General features: G+C 37.3%; 3 protein-coding genes across 4 annotated transcripts; 1 reads left to right on the top strand and 2 right to left on the bottom strand.

Moving 5' to 3' along the window:
• Positions 1-365: 365 nt before the first annotated feature.
• Positions 366-4880, bottom strand: LOC125869373 (translocase of chloroplast 34-like). Its single transcript, XM_049549954.1, has 8 exons — positions 4749-4880; positions 2980-3084; positions 2690-2797; positions 2475-2599; positions 2088-2352; positions 1195-1263; positions 825-986; positions 366-720 (listed from the first exon to the last, which is right to left on the bottom strand). The coding sequence occupies exons 2-8, from the start codon at positions 3076-3078 to the stop codon at positions 643-645; spliced, it is 906 nt and encodes a 301-aa protein (XP_049405911.1). The 5' UTR covers positions 3079-3084; positions 4749-4880; the 3' UTR covers positions 366-642.
• Positions 4881-5632: 752 nt separating this feature from the next.
• Positions 5633-8219, top strand: LOC125869374 (uncharacterized). The gene is made up of 4 exons (XM_049549955.1): positions 5633-6105; positions 7091-7149; positions 7461-7517; positions 7942-8219. Exons 1-4 carry the CDS (start codon positions 5659-5661, stop codon positions 8102-8104), a joined length of 726 nt encoding a protein of 241 aa, XP_049405912.1. The 5' UTR covers positions 5633-5658; the 3' UTR covers positions 8105-8219.
• Positions 8220-8875: 656 nt separating this feature from the next.
• LOC125869376 (uncharacterized) lies at positions 8876-11654 on the bottom strand. 2 transcript variants are annotated; one of them, XM_049549957.1, is made up of 4 exons: positions 11432-11654; positions 10386-10461; positions 10124-10250; positions 8876-9292 (listed from the first exon to the last, which is right to left on the bottom strand). In XM_049549957.1, the coding sequence occupies exons 1-4, from the start codon at positions 11546-11548 to the stop codon at positions 9118-9120; spliced, it is 495 nt and encodes a 164-aa protein (XP_049405914.1). In that variant the 5' UTR covers positions 11549-11654; the 3' UTR covers positions 8876-9117. The 2 variants fall into 2 exon arrangements, with proteins under 2 accessions (XP_049405914.1, XP_049405915.1); XM_049549958.1 differs by lacking the exon at positions 11432-11654 and adding an exon at positions 10894-10912 and having other exon boundaries at positions 8900-9292.
• Positions 11655-19436: the final 7782 nt, after the last annotated feature.

Below are 19436 nucleotides of genomic sequence, written 5' to 3'. Positions count from 1 at the left end.
CCATGAAGATTTATGTTATTTTAATAGAAAATAGATTATCAAAATTTTAAAGTTGAATTGGTTAATGAATTCAACTTAAAATTATAAAAGTGGTAGCATAAAAATAGAATCGAGTCAAACATCATTTAACATTCCAAATGAAAAACATGTAATATATATATAATAAAAATAAGACTAATGTCATTAAATTTATATATGACAAATTTATCTTACTTTTCTGTTGTTTTTACATGAAAAAAGACTAAATAAATTTTTCAGATTTATTCATTTTCTTTGGTGCATCTTCAAATTTCAATGCATTCTACTATTTATATTTACAAATTCTTTGACCGTAAATGTAGATATTATGGACGCAAGGTGCAAGATACCAAACCGAGAAACTAGATAAAACTGGACACTGCAATAACTTAAACAAAAATGTTTGGAAAGGATAAAACCAGTCTCAACAAAAGAAACAGGAATTCATTTGGTGCATACAACTAATATCGCTGACTACAACTGCTACAATATTAACAAAAAACGCATAACTGCTACAATATTACCAAAAATGAAGAACTTATGACAAGGAAAACTCGAAGTACTACGGAGAACCAGAAGGGAAATTGAGTTAGTTGGTAACGAGGCTCATCCCGATGGGTTTGCTTATGCCCATGAAGGTCTGGTCTCTCTTGCAATATCGTTCTTGATCCACTTCTGGATCCTTTTCACAACAAAGAAATACTGCCAGAGAAAAAAGTCGGGGGAGGGGGGAATGTTAGCTGTGGTCAATACAAGAATTGCGTGTTTACTAGTGCAACGGAGACAACTTTAGGCAGAAAGCTCACCTGGAATGCTGCGATAAGAGGAATCAGCAGTTTGCCCTTGTTGTTAGGATTTGGTCCTTCGATCAATTTTTTATCAACCAAGATACCCTTGCTTTCACTTACGACAACTTCAGTAATAGTTTGGAGTAAATTGGGTATCCAAGCAGTTCCATTCGGTAGAATCTGTTGAACCATGCATACCATGTTACAACAAAACAATGTACCCAGTGTAATCACGCAAGTGGGTCTGAGGAGGGTAGAGTATATGCAGACCTTACCCCTACCTTTGTGGGGTAGAGAGGTTGTCTCCGATAGACCCTCGGATGCATACCATGTTAACAAACATAATTTATTAGAAAAACTAAAGAAGCCAATGCCACACATATCTAACCTTTTCGTCGAGTTCATTCTTGTTACATCTCCCACTGTTCTCAACGCAAACAATAGGAACTGAAGAAGCCTAAAAACCAATGACAGTAAGATAAGTAAAAAGGAACAGCTATGAAGGATACTTCTATAAAAAGCACCATTAAAACAAAACAAAAAGAAATATATAATCACTGTTCCAAGTAGGGTGCTAAGCACGATGGCATGTTTGCCAGCTGACTGCTCTACTACATCCTCTTGCTCACTCATACAGATGGAAAAAAAGAAGGCGAACGACAGCTTTTCATCACTATCACGGTTCGTTGGTGGCTTCTAAAACTGAAGTTCAAGTTATCTAAAACAATACATATGATCCACCACCGCTCACGGACACGCGCACACACACACGGGGTGTGCAAAGGTGGAGACATGATGAGTTCAGAAGATATCATGTAGCAAAATTGAAAGAAACACGAACAAAAAGATGGGATAAGATCTGGATAATCTGCATAGCTGCTTAACTGGCACCATTAACTGATAAGTGAACATTTTAAATAGACAACTCTCTCGATCTTATTCGTGTTCAATTGAGTTACGTCAGCTCAAATGGCTCCGAAAGGAAGTAAGTGGAGTGAAATGGAGTGAGATTATCCTAGTATGAGTGTTAGGAACAGGCATCTTTGAGTGAAGGGAACTCAAGAGAGGCTCCAGTATCTATGTACCATTCCTTTAACCTGACTAGATAAACTCCAGCTGTTCTTTTATAAACGGAATTCAATTTAGCACAAAAATGAAAGTTAGATACCAAATGCAAATTGTGTTGTGCCAAAGAAAATTTGACCCAGGAAAGTGGAACAAGATTGTAAGAACCCTGAAAATCTGCTTCAAGAAAGGAAGAAAGTAGTGATCCTGACACACCTTAACCTCTTGTTTCCTAATTCGAGCTCCCAGGCGGACAATTTTCGAAAGCGCCTCTGATCTTCTTGAAGTGAACTCGTCATAACTCAATCCATCAGGAGGGGAGACCTGAGCATGTGTGAGGACCACAAGTCCTCTATGCCATATTTTCTTGCCAAAACTATCTGTTATGGCCTTCACAATCTGCTTATCCAAATTGTCCACTCTATATGTATCAAGACGATCCACATAGAGCAAAACATCAATTGTCTTGTTCAGGAGGAACCTGGTTGGATCCATTTACCGAAAGAATTCATTAGTGAGACAGGTGTGTTGAGAGTCAGACAAAGGACTAGGCATCCCTACCAGACAACTGGAGCAAGAGAAGTTATGAATGTAAATCCTTACCTCTTTATGAGATCAAGAGCCTGGTCATTGACATATCCTCCTTCAACCAGCCCGGGGGTGTCGATAATGTTCAATGTAAATTCTGCCCATGAACGTGACACCATCACTGGTCTTGGAGTTTCTGACTAAAAAACAAGAAACCTTATTTCAATGCCCTAAACCTCAAGAAAGCATCTAAGGTTTCACTTTCAACTAAATTCTGTAGCAGTATGTACCTGAAACGCACTGACAGCAACTGCTCTTTCCCCTAAAATTGAGTTAACAGTTGAAGATTTTCCGACACCACCTTTCCCCATTACTAGGATTGTCAATGTACTTACACTCTACAACAATTCAATATAAAGTAATCGGAAAACATTAAATTTCAATTGCAGAAGGATAAGCCACACATCAGCCAAATAATTGTGCATAAGTCTCATCTAGACTAGACATTAAAAAACATAACTGTTCACTCCAGAAAAGACAGATAGAAATTAGCATATCAGGTAACGAGAGAGACTCTAACCTCCTGCTTCAATTTCCGTATCAATTCAATTAACTTCGATTGAGTGGCTGAAGGAAACTGCTGAAATCCAACCCATTCTCTTATCACCTGAGATGCCATTGATAGCTAGCATGCAAAACAATTCTAGGTTAGAACTAAAATCTGATGAAATTAGAGAAGGTACAGTAAGTAGACATGTAGATTGAGCAAAGGAATATCTAAATTAGGGGAATAACTCCAATCAACTTCGCCACAATTCCAAACTATCGGGGTCCTCATATGGATCCTCTACTTTTAGGCCACTCTATTTAGACATACATAATTTGCCTAGTCGATTGAACAAAGAAATATCTAAAAAATTTATATAACCGTGACGTTTGGGCCAGCTTGCACGCACCTCAATAAATTCCACGAAATACATGTTACCTCCCACCGGCACATATAAAGGGAACATCTAAAGTTAGGGAACTAACTCCAATCAAAAACCAAAAACTAATCTACTATGCTCAATCCCAAATTTGTTGGGGTTCTAATATGATCCTCTACTTTCTGTCTCTCTATTTAAACAAACACATACTGATATCATTCCAATACTAAATAATTTGCTTATTACCACAAATTATTGTTCTCTAAAACTCACATTTAACCTTGTTGACATGCAAATCACTAACTAATCTAAACCTTCGTCCCAATTAGTTAGTATAACCTATTTGGACCAGTCAAGCATACAACAAGAATAACTACACTTTAGCCCCAAAAAAGTTAAGTCGGCTATATGAATCTCACTTTTTTCATTTAAATTCATTTTATATCATCGTCATAGGGTTCATTTTATATCATCATATCATAGAAAGTGACTTTATGAGAATATAATGATTAGTTTAGTGACCATCTAAGAAATCAGCTCCATCATCATACTAAATAAAATAAAAATAAACAACAAGTAACAAGAATTTTATTTATTTTTATCAATAATCATGGTATCCGAGCCAGCTTGCGCCAACTCCATCATCATACTAAATAAACAAAAATAACAAGATTTTATTATTCTTTATAGCCGTAGTGTCCAAGCCAGCTTGCGGGCACCTTGACTAATTACACTTGATTACTTGTCACCTCCCACCAGCAACCTCCCACCAGCAACACCAACCAGCTAACTCTGTCAACCAAGGAGATACCAACCGTCTCCCACCAACAACAGATATGAGATAATTCTATCTACCTAGGAGATACCTATTGTCTCCCACCAACAAGAGATGTCAAATAATTCTATCTACCTAGGAGATACCTAGTCTCCCACTAGCAACACACTAGCAACAGATATCAGATAACTCTATCTACTTGGGATACCTACCGTCTCCCACTAACAATAGATATCAAATAACTATGTCTACATGGGAGACCTCCCACCAACAATAGATATTAGATAACTCTGTGTACCTAGGGATACCTACCACCTCATTCCACCTCTATCCACCAATTTTAGGACATATAGGACAAAATCACATGATATGTTCGTCTCCGCTGAAATTTGAACCTGCCACCTCATAGTTCTTAACCCACTTCATTAATCCGTGGGTGCACAAATAACGAGAATTAGTTCTAGATAAACCTAAAATGTTGGTCATATGGAATGCCATTAAAACAAGTAAAGCTGCAAGAAAATGAAGAATAAAGCAAAATTACAGCACTCGTTTAAGCAAACTCACCCTAAATCACAAATAGTACTTACTATATTTAAGGATTACAAAATGAAAATTTAGAAAAACGAAAGTTATAGAGAAACTCACCAATAAGATCGGTAAATAGCTTGTATTTGTTTGGGAGTCGGTATTCTCACTTCTCAGTGTAGTAGTTATGAAGGAAGGGTTTAAGGAAAGAGAACGGCCTTATCGTTTTCATGTGTTAGCTCCCACTCTACCCCAGCCCCCTCAGAAAAATGATATAATTATAACTTAAATTTTAAAATTCTCTAGGCTCCGCTTGGAATTTTAGAGAGAAAGGAATCGTTAAAATTTAAATATAATCAAATAATATCACATGAATTGAAGTATAAAAAGCACCTTACATTTAGACAAGTTACAACACTCCTCGATAGAAAATAGAAAAATCAAACTTTAGTAATAATGACTAAGGCACATAAACATTATAATAACTCACAAATTGTGATACTTTAGCTAAGATTATGACTTATTAATTATGTCAAATCAATGTTCTAAAAGTGGTTTTCATGATTCATTAGAAGCTCATCTCTAGACGGGGCATTTGCAAAATGTTCTAAAACTCATGTGTGAGGCTTAGTTCAAAGAGGTTTATTTGATTGTGCATCATAAATACACTTATATTGGAGCTCGGTCAATAATTTTTACTAATATAATTATCAATTGATTGAAATTGTTAATACTTTTAAAAATTTATGTGTCATGTAAGCATCGAGTGTCTATGAGACACAATGAAAATAAGTTGAAGCATTTGGTTGTATGTTAAAATCAAATTAAAGTATCTACACGTACACTCTCAAAATTGAAATATTTATGGTGTTGATGTGCTTAAAAAAAAGATTGAGGAAATTTTGGATAATGTTAAAAACTACAAGGGAGTAAAGTATAGTTATCGAAGTTTCAAGGGAGTTAGTTGAAATTATCCAAAAGCCAAAATAGATAAAGGGTAAAAAAGGAAGACCAAAAAACCCAAAAAAACATGGCAGTTGCCGCCGCCGTGCACGGCGGTTATCTTCCCTCCAAATTCCGCCGCTTCACTCAGCCAACAGTCTCTCAAATCAGGCCAACGCCGCCGCCACTATTCATCTCAACAAACCCTAACGACATAAATCCAATTCACCTTAGAGACCTCTATTCTGTATGCAACCATTCTTGCCACCGTTTTCCGAAGCTGAACTCAGAAGGTAGAGTTGAGCCGGTAGATATCGACAAGCTCCGAAAAGCTTTACTTCATAGCTACGTTGTTGCTTCAGTGTTTACGAGACCCGATTTGGCTCCGGAGAATGTATCTGGGTCGGGTTTAACGGGTATTGGTGGAGATTGGATCGGGAAAGTGGTGCCTGTGACGCCGGGAAATGGAGAATTGGTTGGATTTGGACGTGCTGTTTCTGATTCCGGGTTGACTGCTGCAATTTATGATGTTATGGTAAAATTAAAAGTTGATATACAATTGTGTTTTTTTAAATCTTTTTATGTGAATGTGAATTGGTTGAATTATTTGCTTGTAGTTGGTAAAAAGAATATCTTTATGTGGAATATGATTGTAGCTGATATATCTGGGCCATTTAGGTAACGATAGAGGTATATGTGAGTCACTCTTGTAACGAAGGATATATTAGCTCTAAATCACAAAGTTTACAAAGTTGAGGGGTATATTAGGCCTTTTTCCGTTGTTATATTAAGCAACACTTGAATATTATTGAAAACCAAATCCTCCGGGGTTTAAAGGGAGGAGGGTTGCTATAGTTTGATTGAACTTGTTCATAGGAGGACAACTATCAGTATTAGCTGACTGGTGATGAGGATTGAATAGAGGATTCCAATTAATTTGGATGTTGATATATATCTAGTACTGAAAATTAGAGCATTTTTAGGAACGTTTGAAGGACGTGTGGCTGGGCCTCCATTAAAGTTTGCTCTTTATCAATGCAATTAGATTGCTGATGTACTGTGAGTTATTTTTGGTTTGTGCTGTATTATGTTTAAATCTCTACTAATGGTAAGGTTGAAAAAGGGAAAAGGTAAAGTTTGGAGGGTGTGTGACATACATGCACGATGCAGCTTCTTTTTACCAATACTAAAACCAAATCCTTCGTGCGTATTCATTTTAAAAGTTAATGACATCTGCATTACTTTTAAATTCAAGGCCAAGTTTAGGCTCAAGATCATCTGTCGAACTTCTGTGCAGTATTATACACGCTAAAGTTGCCAATGAACTTTAAAAGAAGAAGAAAAAATAGGTTACTGCCCTTTTCAGTAAAGGATCTTCTGGCCAGCTGGGGTGTTGAGGGAATGCATAACGCAGTGAGGAAAATCTGGAATACAGTGCCAGCATGTAACTTTAGTTCTGATATCTTGGGATATTTATAATCTATGGAGTATTCATGTGATTGTGCTTCAGTAATTTGCAGGTCATCCCTTCACTACGAAGAAGAGGCATTGGCAGGAAGATAGTTCAAAGGATACTAAGGTTGCGATGCTGTTTTGTTTTCATTATATTCTTATAGCCTACAGGCCCTATAGGCACATATAGTCAGAGGCTGATACAACCTATAAGCTCTTCACATATAATGGTTTGAAATTTCATATTGGAACATTAACCCCCCTCTCTCACTCCCCATTCGAAAAAGGAAAAACTAATCTATTTCTATCTTCATTCTAACCATAGTTATTGAAGCTTCTTTTGCTAGTTACAAGCTAGACTCTGTAGATGTATAATGCTTTCACGAGTTCTCCTGTTGACCTTCTTGCTCAAGTTCATGAAGCTCAATTTTCTGGCAGGGTTCTTGTGAACAGAGACATATATGACATAGCAGCCCTCTGTTCTGATCAACAGAAGTGAGTTCATTACTTGTTCGCTACTTTTATTTGTTTCTTCCCTTAAATTTATTATGCTGAATAAGATGCTTCGCATTTGTCTCATCCAAGCAACCACTATAATGGACTAAGAGATATTTGTGTTGATCTAATCATTAGTTTCTTTTTGGCATGCTTTATGTCTTTGTTGCATGAATATGTATAAGCTAACAATTTTGGCATACAATGCAGACATCCTTGCAAAACTGATCCTTGAAACTTTAAACTAAAACTATATAGCTCAAGAGTGAATTGATTAAAATTCCTAATAGACATTCTTCCATGTTGGAGCTTTTTATCTGATAAATTGTCCTATATGTTCATGTGTGATCAAGAAAACTTCCCTGCTGTTATTTAGAAGGAGAAACTTCTATGCTTGTAACTGTTTTACCCTATACTTCCCTAGGCCGTTTTTCGGAGCATGCGGATTTGGAGATGATGTACTGGTATCCACTACAATGATGTATACTAGGTCTGCTTCTACCCACTCAGAGGATGAGCAGATGGTAAAATGTGCTGGTAGAAAGCTTTTATTAGTTCCATCACTAAGAGGAAACCTTAAAATATAATCTCTATTTTTCATGATCAAGTAATGCCAACAGAACTGAAATTTCTTCATGTAACTTCGACGAGACCTCACAACTGCAATTGTCGCTGGAATGTTGTATGCCAGTTTCATTTGGGGAGCTTCCTTGTCCTCCCTCATTCTGTGTTATTATTATGAATTTATCAATTCAAATATCTGAAGGAGAACATCGTAACGGATGTGAAGGCAAAATGCTAAGATTGTTTTATCTACCCAAGATAGGCAAGCCAAAGTTTGACAGAAGAAAGAGTGGAGAAGCTAAAGATGGAAGGTGATGCATACTGCTTATTGGATAGTGCTGAACCATTTTTAAAACTGTCATTTTTTCGAATGTTATCAATGTGTACAGTAAAACCTCTGTTCTTATGTGTACTATGGAGTATATTGTAATTGCAGTACAAGCTTTGAAATGGACCATACTTGTGTATGATTTCATGTACATACGCCTTATTTGTAAGATTACATTGAATATATTGTTGATTTCATGTATGGACGCATTAGTGTTCCAAGGATGAAGTTTTTATTCTATAAGACGACATATCAAACTCAAGCCAATGCATGCAGAATTGCACATCTTGCATTTGCAAGACTCTATTGAGGAATCATTCAACAATAACCACAAATGTTGTCACCTTTCTCCATCATGAGCAAGTGGATACAATACTTGACTATTGATGGGTCTTTCCTATGTGCTAATGCACATTATATCACGAGTTAATTTCAAACTGAAAAAACACGCAACCTTAATAGGAGATACGTATGAGAAGAAGACTACGTTATTTTCAAGATGAATTTAACAAAAGATCATACATAGTATATTATGAAACAAACACTGCAAAAGTAAGAAGGAATTTACAAATTCCTTGGCATATCAACTATATCAAAGTCACTAATCTTCTTACAGATATCAAAATTTAATTAGCATTCGGACACAACAATGTTTTTACTCTTAGTTGATTTATCCACAAAAAGAAGGTATCAGTTATAATGCCATGATCAAGAATCAGTATCTGAATCAGATTCCGTCTCCATCTGAAAAGGATTTACTCTGTTTGTATTAGCTTCTAATGGAGGAAGTCCATCATCCTCACTTGAGTCTTCATCCTCTTTGATTTGTGACACTAGATCTTGCTTTGAGCTCTCTATTGCTATGGATTTGAAAATCTCTGGCCTGCATAAGAAGGTTTACGGAGAATTAAGCTATTTGAAAAGGGTAAGTTCCCTTACTTCATGCTTTTCCTTTTTTTTCTGTTTGGGGTGTTGCGGAGGGGAGAACAGTAAGCAGTAATATGACTCGTATATTGTCTCCAAAGACAGACTCTTGTATATATCAAAACTAGGGACTGTCAAGTATGGTTGTACGCGTATCTCAACTCTTTTCCTGTGCGGAGGGGGAAATAGCAATGTGCCAAAAACTTTTATGGGGCAATAATATACATCTAGGACTAGGTGCTGCGAGAGCCTTTCATGTTGTAATCCAAATGACAACTACTATAACATAACGAACTGAATAAATTGGTGAAAAAGAAGTTTAAAATCTCCCAAAATGATGGATGTGAACATACACATTCAAAATTTACTGATTCCTACAGCCCATATTTCAGTGGAAATACAAAATCCAAGGAAGAAACATGACATTGCTTCAAATCAGCAAAATCTAAGTTTTTTCCCTGTCAGAACATCAATGATCAACAACATCATAAATAGTGTAATCCCACACACAAGTGAAGTTTGGGGAGGTTGGTGTATGCAGATCTTACCCCTACCTTTGTAGGGTAGAGAGGTTGTTTCCGATAGATCCTGAGCACAAATCAAAGATCAATCTTAAAATTTCAATATGTGATCAGAAGGTGGGAGTAAACACAGGACTCTCAGAGCAGCTCTTTGAAGTCATTTTTAGAGGAGACTGTGTTAGTAAGACCATTTCACTCTGATCTAAAGATAAATATTAAACCAAAAATGAAGGGTGATAGAAACATTTCTTTGAATATTAGGTTCTCACCATTCTGCAGACTTCTGAAGCAAACGAACTTGTTCAAAATAGAGTACCTTCGTAACAACACATCCCACTTTTCTACCTGATTCAACAGCTTCCTCTCGCCCGCTCTCATCAACCACAACAAAGTTGCCTATAAAAGAAAAAATAGTGAACTGAAAGAAAACCACTTTACATCATTCTCACATAATCAATGACAAAATGAGCATCACTAAATCAACAACTAGATGAATAAATTCCCAAATTCTAGAGGATTATATGATCAAACCTCGTTTTATCCACATGCTCTTCTGGAATTTAGCTGGAAATATTGCTAATGAATTTTCACCTTTAGCATCCATTACCTTCACAACAAGAAAAAATGGAATTTTGAGAACAAGAAGCTCATAGATAAAAAATGAAATCTTAAACAGATACGAAAGAATGAACGCAAACTCACAATAGAAAAAACTGAAATTTCAGACAAAATGGCTCAAACCCAAATCAAAATAATGTATTGTAAAGCAGATACTAAAGAAAGAACATGACTTTACAATAGGAAATATTGAATATTAAAACCGGAAAGCTCATACCCAGATTAAAAAAGTGAGTTCTTAAACAGATACCAAAGAATGAACACAAACTTACAGTAGGATATATTGAAATTCTAGACCAGAAATTTCAAACCCAAATCAAAACAATGCACTGTAACACACATATTAAAGAAAGAACATGAATTTTTCTGCGGAAAAATTGAATCTCGAGACCAAAAAGCTCAACAACAACAAAACAAATACCCAGTGCAATCCCACAAGTACGGTCTAGGGAGGGTGGTGTGTCCAAAGCCACACCCCTACCTTGTAAAGGTGGACAGACTATTTCCAATAGACCCTCAGCTCGAGTAACAACAATATACCCCATGAATCCCACAAGTGGGGTCTTCCTCGTAGAGAGCTTAAGCAGACTTTACCACTACCTCACCTCAGCTCGAGTATGCATATCCAAAATCAAGTATGTAAAGCAAGCCCAGAATATCCAAAATCAAGTATGTAAAGCAAGCCCAGAAAGCTCAAACCCAGATTAAAAAAATGAATTCTTAAACAGATACCAGAGAATTGACTTGAACTTACAGTAAAATCTATTGAAATTCTAGACCAAAAATCTCAAACCCAAATCAAAACAAAGCACTGCAACACAGACATTAAGGAAAGAACATGAATTTACAATAGGAAAAATTGAATCTTGAGACCGGAAAACTCATACCCAGATCAAAAAAATGAATTATACAATAGATAGTCAAAGAAAGAAGAAATTACAATGAATATTTTTTCATACTTGAATAAGATTGGAACCTCGAAGGTCGACAACTTGCATAATGCTTTGACCTTGTTCAAGGGTAAAATTGTCTTCCTCAATAGCCCTTTTCAAATTCTTCCTTCCTCCTCCTTTCATGGCTACCTTCAACTGAAATTTTCCCTTCTTAGCTTTCCTCTTCTTCTTCCCCCAATTGGAAGCACTCTGTAATAAACCCTAAAAACCCTTTAGCTTCAAATTGATCTTCTTTTCACTAATTAGCTTGAGATTAATGTACTTATAAATTAGTAAATGACCAGAATACCCTCGAAGACTTTGATCCAATTGTTTTTTTTTTTTAATTAATAGTGTGTTGTTCGGGTCAATTTTTGCACACCTTAACTATTTCACATAATAATTGTCACTTCCACTGGAACCAGCAACAGTTATTAATTGACTATATTCACATCTCAACTAATCTCACGAAATCTTTGTTACCTCTCACCAAAAGAGTTATGACGAAATTTCGCATATAGCCACTCAAAAATAGCTTAATTACGCTCTATAGTTGTAGTTTGCTAACTACGATTTGTAGGTACATGTTATAGGGAGGAGAGTGATGAGTGAGATTGGGAGAGGGAGGAGAGAGGGTAGAGAGTGGGAGAGAGGTGAATTGTACACGTATATCGGTTAGATAATTGTATTTATGTAACTGGTATACATATGTATTTGTATATCTGGGGAGCGAGATTGGGAGAGGGAGGAGAGAGGTGAGCAAGAGAGGGCAATAATTTGTATAATTCACATTTCGTAGTTTAATTATCGGGTACGTTTGTATAATTCGGTTGCATAATTGAGTATTATAAAGTCTGAAATTATACAAATATGATAAAACTCGAAATAACAAATTGATGCAAACATAAACATATGAACATTAAACAGTTATACAAATTATATTATACAAATTACATTATATAAATTATATTATACAAAATCCAAAAACTACACGTTTATACAAACTTTAACAAGCTATACAAAAAAAGATTGAATGTATATGGTGATAAAACTGAAAAATCAAAGAAATCATCGTCATATACAAATACAAACCATCGTATACAAATACAAATCAAACGAAAAATTGATAGTCGTGAATTATACAAACATGGCTAATTATAGAAACTCGAAGTCAACCCACATAATTAATGGTTAATGTTAGTTGTGAGTGGTAATTATAGCAAACTATAGTTATGATGACTAATTAAGTAGTATAATTCCTTTAAATGTCACCGATTTTGTATCATTTAATGTTTGAAGTAGAGTATTATGACCATTTTACCAGAGACTAGTGTAGTTGTAAATAAGAGAAACTTCGAACATTCATAATTTTGACTTTAGATGTTAGTTTCGGGTATAGAAACACTTTGTTTCACGGTCCATACCTCATTTGAACTTATAAATACCTATAATTACCCATTCGAACTAACACACATAATTAATTAAATAATCACAAACAACAACAAAAAAAATTGGTCAAAAAACTACATGTAATCAATGTGTGCCTCTCTTGAAGGCAAACAATGTATACTACCATATCTTTTAGTACGTAATGAATTAGGTGAGACATGACATATGAAATTGTAGTTCAATGAGTTTTCTTTCAAATGCCACCGATTTTGTATAATTTAATTTTTGAAATAAAGCATATGACCATTTTACTAGAGACTAGTGGAGTTGTAAATAAGAGAAACTTCGAACATTCATAATTTTGGCTTTATATATTAGTTTCGGGTATAGAAAAACTCTATTTCACGATCCATATCTCATTTGAACTTATAAATACTAATAATAGCACATTCAAACTAACACACATAAGTTATTAAATCATCACAAGCACAACAACAACAACAACAACATGCCCAGTGAGATCCCACTAGGTGGGGTCTGGGGAGGGTAAACTGTACGCAGACCTTGCCACTACCTCGTAGAGGTAGAGAGGCTGTTTCCAGGAGACCCTCAGCTCAAGAACAACAAATCTAAGAGACAGGAGAAATATATATACAACATACCAGCCAAAACAAACGATAGCGAATAATCAACATATGATACAGTAACAACAAGAAAGTAATGCGATGCGAGAAACGCAGTAAACAACATAAGGCTAAGTCTACTCCAAACGCTAACAACCCATACCCCTGCAAGGGAAAACAGCACGCTAGCCCTACTAACCTACAACCTTGATACGTGACCTCCACTCCTTCCTATCTAGAGTCATGTCCTCGGTAATGTGAAGCATAGCCAAGTCTTGTCTAATCACCTCCTCCCAATACTTCTTGGGCCTACCTCTACCCCTCCGCGTACCCTCTACCACCATTACCTCGCACCTCCTCACTGGGGCGTCTGCGCTCCGTCTCTTCACATGTCCAAACCATCTCAGTCTCGCTTCCCTCAACTTGTGTTCCACAGAGGCCACTCCCACCTTCTCCCGGATAACCTCATTCCTAATCCTGTCGCTCCTAGTGTGCCCACACATCCATCTCAACATCCTCATCTCCGCAACATGCATTTTATGAACGTGTGCGTTCTTGACTGGCCAACACTCCGCTCCATACAACAAGGCCGGTCTAACTACCACTCTGTAAAACTTACCTTTAAGTTTCGGTGGAATTTTCTTATCACACAATACTCCAGAGGCAAGCCTCCACTTCATCCAAGCAGCCCCAATGCGATGTGTAACATCATCGTCGATGTCACCACTCCCTTGGATTACAGCCCCAAGATACTTAAAACTTTCCTTCTTAGGAATGATTTGTGCGGCAAGTCTCACATCCACATCTGTCTCATCCACCACATTACTGAATTTGCACCCTAAATATTCTGTTTTGGTCCTACTCAACCTGAACCCTTTGGACTCCAGCGTTTGTCTCCATACCTCCAACCTCGCATTAACTCCGTCCCGCGTCTCATCAATCAGTACTATGTCATCCGCAAATAACATACACCATGGGACCTCCTCCTGAATAGACCGCGTCAACTCGTCCATCACCAAAGCAAATAGGAAAGGGCTTAGGACTGATCCCTGGTGCAGCCCCATCTCAACTGAGAAATGTTCTGAGTCTCCTCCAACTGTTCTAACCCGAGTCTTGGCTCCACCGTACATGTCCTTTATCGCCCTAATATACATCATCGGGACTCCTTTAGACTCCAAGCACCTCCAGAGAACATTCCTCGGTACTTTGTCATAAGCCTTTTCCAGGTCAATGAACACCATATGCAGGTCTCTCTTCCTTTCTCTATATTTTTCTACCAGTCTACGCATAAGATGAATGGCTTCGGTGGTCGAACGTCCCGGCATGAATCCGAACTGATTCTCAGAGATGGACACCCCTCTTCTCACCCTCATCTCCACCACTCTCTCCCAAATCTTCATAGTATGGCTCAACAATTTGATACCCCTGTAGTTGTTACAATTTTGGATATCACCCTTGTTTTTATACAACGGAACCATTGTACTCCACCTCCATTCTTCAGGCATTTTTGCTGTCTTAAAGATAACATTAAACAGCCCGGTCAACCACTCTATGCCCGCCTTACCCATGCTCTTCCAAAATTCTACCGGAATCTCATCGGGTCCGGTCGCTCTTCCCCTACTCATCCTATTAATAGCCCGTACAACCTCCTCGGACCTAACGCACCTACAGTATCCAAAATCCCGAAGTCTTTCAGAGTGTGCCAAATCACCCAACACAATGTCTGCTTCCCCTTTTTCATTTAAAAGTTTGTGAAAATAGCTTCGCCATCTTTGCTTGATGGCGGTCTCTTCCACCAGTATTTTGCCTTCCTCATCTTTGATACACTTCACTTGGTCCAAATCGCGCGCCTTCCTCTCTCTTGCTTTTGCAAGCCTATACAACTTCTTCTCCCCACCTTTGACCCCCAGCTCGACATACAAGCGTTCGAAAGCTGCCGTCTTCGCCTTCGTAACAGCTAACTTAGCTTCTGTCTTTGTCATCTTATAGACTTTCTTAAGCTTCCGCTTCTCTTCCTCGTCTACACACTCCGCCAATTTTATGTATGCAGCCTTCTTCGCTTCCACTTTACATTGGACTTCCCCATTCCACCACCAATCTCCTTTACGGCCTCCAAATTTACCCCTTGACACCCCTAACACCTTAGAAGCAACTTCCCTAATGCAACTAGCTGCTTTATTCCACATGTTGTCCGCATCCCCGCTACCACTCCAGGCCCCCATCCCCACCAGCTCCTCACCCATCTCCCGAGAATTGGCAGAAGTCAACCCACCCCATTTAATCCTCGGTCGGTCAGGTATCGTCTTCCTCCTCCTATCCCTCTTAATCTTCAGGTCCATCACCAAAAGCTTGTGTTGGGTAGTGAGGTTTTCACTTGGGATGACCTTGCAGTCTTTAAAGAGACCTCTATCACCCTTCCTGAGGAGTAAGTAATCTATCTGGGTCTTAGCTACTGGGCTACGAAAGGTAACCAAGTGGTTCTCCTTCTTCGGAAAGCATGAGTTCGCAATCACCAACTCAAAAGCCTTAGCAAAGTCTAGAAGCGACATTCCACCTCCATTTCTCTCCCCAAAACCAAAGCCTCCATGAACATCATCAAATCCACTAGAAGTTGCCCCGATGTGGCCATTAAAATCCCCACCAATGACAATCTTCTCGGTATTCGGTATACCTCTAACTACCTCATCCAACTCCTCATAAAAGCGCTTTTTGGCCTCCTCGTCCAAGCCCACTTGGGGGGCATACGCACTAATAACACTCAAAGTACTTCCTCCAATGACTAGCTTGATCGTCATCAGCCTATCATTGATCCTCCTAACCTCCACTACTTGCTCCCTCAAATCCCCGTCTACTAAAATACCCACTCCATTTCTATCCCTTGGCCCTCCTGAGTACCACAACTTAAACCCATCAACATCCCGAGCCTTGGCGCCTACCCATCTAGTCTCTTGGACACAAGCTATATTTATCTTTCTCCTCTTGAGAATTTTCACTAGCTCTATGGACTTCCCTGTCAATGAACCTATGTTCCAAGATCCTACCCTCACGTTAAGAGAACCCGTAACCCCCTTACCTCTCTTATCCCTCGACCTCGGCCTCAACCGAGGACATGACTCACTACCACCATCAGATACCAACTCCACTAGAACTAAACAACAATCACAGTAAGATCTACACAGACAAACCCTCAAGACTGCAGCAGTAGTACACAGTAAGGGCAAAATAACAGCAGCTACACTAAATGGTCCAGTCCAGTGTAAAATCTAAAGGACACGATAACACCCACTATATTAAATACTGCAGCTCAGGTCAGAACAATAATAGAAAACTGAAATACTGTTCCGGGATAAAGGGTCTGCAAGAAAGGTCCCAGCAGCGACTATAATCAGAGCAAAAAGGAAGAGAAAAAGGGTAGATAGAACCTGGTCGGTGAAAATGGAGGGTTTCGGTGATCTTTGGATACTTTTCCGGCCAGATCTGGTTGATCTCCGGCGCCACACAGTAGCACTGCCGTCTCTGGTCTCCGGGGAAGATAGATGAGCTCGCCGGAGAAGCTGAAGACAAGAAAGTTCTTACCGTCGCCGGAGTTTGCTGTTCGCCGCTCGCTGGTCCGAGCAGCTGGAGCTGCTATTCGTTGTAAATCGTCCTCACAGGAGCTTAGGAAGAGGAGGAGAGAGAGAAAGAGGCTCGCCGGTCGGAGCTGGTCCTCGCGTTGCTTCTGGCCGGCGCAGCCTTCGATTTCGGCCGGAAATACCAGAGAGAGAGAGAGAAAGAGAGAGAGAACTCCAATAAAGAATAAAGAATAGAATTAGGTGAGCCATGACATATGAAATTGTATGTCAATGAGTTTTCTTTCAAATGCCTCTAATTTTGTATCATTTAATGTTTGAAGTACAGCATTATCACCATTTTACCAGACATAGTGTAGTTGTAAATAAGAGAAACTTCGAATGTTCATAATTTTGGCTTAAGATGTTAGTTTCAGGTATAGAAAAACTCTATTTCACGGTCCATACCTCATTTGAACTTATAAATACCTATAATTACCCATTCGAACTAACACACATAATTTATTATCATCACAAACACCCAAAAAAATGTTGGTCAAAAAACTATCTTAAATCAATGTGTGCCTCTTTTGAAGGCAAACAATGTATACTACCATATCTTTTAGTACATAATGAATTAGGTAAGCCATGACATATGAAATTGTAGGTCAATGAGTTTTCTTTCAAATGCCATCAATTTTGTATCATTTAATGTTTGAAGTAAAACTTTATGACCATTTATCATAGAGTAGTGTAATGTTGTAAATAAGAGAAACTTCGAACGTTCATAATTTTGGCTTTGGATGTTAGTCTCGGGTATAGAAAAACTCTATTTCACGGTCCCTACCTCATTTGAACTTATAACTACCTAGAATTACCCATTCGAACTAACACACATAACTTATTAAATCATCAAAAACACCCAAAAAATTTTGGTCAAGAAAATATATGCAATCAATGCATGCCTCTCTTGAAGGCAAAAAAGCTAGACTACCATATCTTTTAGTACGTAATGAATTATTGAGCCATGACATACGAAGTTGTAGGCAATGAGTTTCTTTTTCAAATGCCACTGATTTTGTATCATTTAATGTTTGAAGTAAAGCAGTATGACCATTTTACAAGAGACTAGTGTAGTTGTAAATAAGAGAAACTTCGAACGTTCATAATTTTGGCTTTAGATGTTAGTTTCGAGTATAAAAAAACTAATTTTCACGGTCCATACCTCATTTCAACTTATAAATACCTATAATTACCCATTTGAACTAACACACATAATTTATTAAATCATCATAAACACCCAAAAAAAAATTGGGTCAAAAAACTACATGCAATCAATGTGTGTCTCTCTTGAAGGCAAACAATGTATACTACCATATCTTTTAGTACGTAATGAATTAGTGAGCCATGACATATGAAATTGTAGGTCAATGAGTTTTCTTTCAAATGCCAACGATTTTTTATCATTTAATGTTTGAAGTAAAGCATTATGACTATTTTACCAGAGACTAGTGTAGTTGTAAATAAAAGATACTTCGAACGTTCATAATTTTGGCTTTAGATATTATTTTCGGGTATAGAAAAACTCTATTTCACAATCCATACCTCATTTGAACTTATAAATACCAATAATTACCCATTCAAACTAACACACATAATTTATTAAATCATCACAAACACCCACAAAAACTTTTGGTCAAAAAACTACATGCAATCGATGTGTGTCTTTCTTGAAGGCAAAAAATGTATACTACCATATCTTTTAGTACGTAATGAATTACATGAGCCATGACATATGAAATTGTAGGTCAATAAGTTTTCTTTCAATTACCACCGATTTTGTATCATTTAATGTTTGAAGTAAAGCATTATATGACCATTTTACCGGAAACTAGTTTAGTTGTAAATAAGAGAAACTTCGAACATTCATATCTTTGGCTTTAGATGTTAGTTTCGGGTATAGAAAAACTCAATTTCACTATCCATGCCTCATTTGAACTTATAAATACCTATAATTGTCTATTTGAACAAACACACATAATTTATTAAATGATCACAAACACCTACAAAAAAATTTGGTCAAAAAACTACATGCAATCGATGTGTGACTCTCTTGAAGGCAAACAATGTATACTACCATATCTTATAGTACGTAATGAATTACATGAGCCATGACATATGAAATTGTAGGTCAAAGAATTTTCTTTCAAATGCCACAGATTTTGTATAATTTAATGTTTGAAGTAAAGTATTATGACCATTTTACCGGAAACTAGTATAGTTTTAAATAAGAGAAACTTCAAACATTCTCAATTTTGGCTTTATATATTAGTTTCAAGTATAGAAAAACTCAATCTCACTGTCCATGCCTCATTTGAACTTATAAATACCTATAATTATCCATTCGAATGAACACACAAAATTTAGCAAATAATCACAAACACCTACAAAAAAATTTGGTCAAAAAACTAC

This window comes from Solanum stenotomum, chromosome 6 (genome assembly GCF_019186545.1).
Source record: "Solanum stenotomum isolate F172 chromosome 6, ASM1918654v1, whole genome shotgun sequence".
NCBI classification, from domain to species: domain Eukaryota; kingdom Viridiplantae; phylum Streptophyta; class Magnoliopsida; order Solanales; family Solanaceae; genus Solanum; species Solanum stenotomum.
Note: the sequence above shows the minus strand (reverse complement) of the source record. Positions and strands in the feature narration are given on the sequence as shown.

Excerpts from the sequence above, each read along its gene's own strand:
- LOC125869373 (XM_049549954.1), bottom strand. The coding sequence starts at position 3,078 with ATGGCATCTCAGGTGATAAGAGAATGGGTTGGATTTCAGCAGTTTCCT. Across the intron at positions 987-1,194 it reads AGAATGAACTCGACGAAAAG|ATTCTACCGAATGGAACTGC; the intron begins GTTAGATATGTG and ends ATGGTTCAACAG. Across the intron at positions 721-824 it reads CTCTTATCGCAGCATTCCAG|TATTTCTTTGTTGTGAAAAG; the intron begins GTGAGCTTTCTG and ends TTTCTCTGGCAG.
- LOC125869374 (XM_049549955.1), top strand. The coding sequence starts at position 5,659 with ATGGCAGTTGCCGCCGCCGTGCACGGCGGTTATCTTCCCTCCAAATTC. Across the intron at positions 6,106-7,090 it reads CTGCAATTTATGATGTTATG|GTCATCCCTTCACTACGAAG; the intron begins GTAAAATTAAAA and ends AGTAATTTGCAG. Across the intron at positions 7,518-7,941 it reads CTCTGTTCTGATCAACAGAA|GCCGTTTTTCGGAGCATGCG; the intron begins GTGAGTTCATTA and ends ATACTTCCCTAG.
- LOC125869376 (XM_049549957.1), bottom strand. The coding sequence starts at position 11,548 with ATGAAAGGAGGAGGAAGGAAGAATTTGAAAAGGGCTATTGAGGAAGAC. Across the intron at positions 10,462-11,431 it reads GAGGTTCCAATCTTATTCAA|GTAATGGATGCTAAAGGTGA; the intron begins GTATGAAAAAAT and ends CTTGTTGTGAAG. Across the intron at positions 10,251-10,385 it reads GAGCATGTGGATAAAACGAG|GCAACTTTGTTGTGGTTGAT; the intron begins GTTTGATCATAT and ends TTTCTTTTATAG.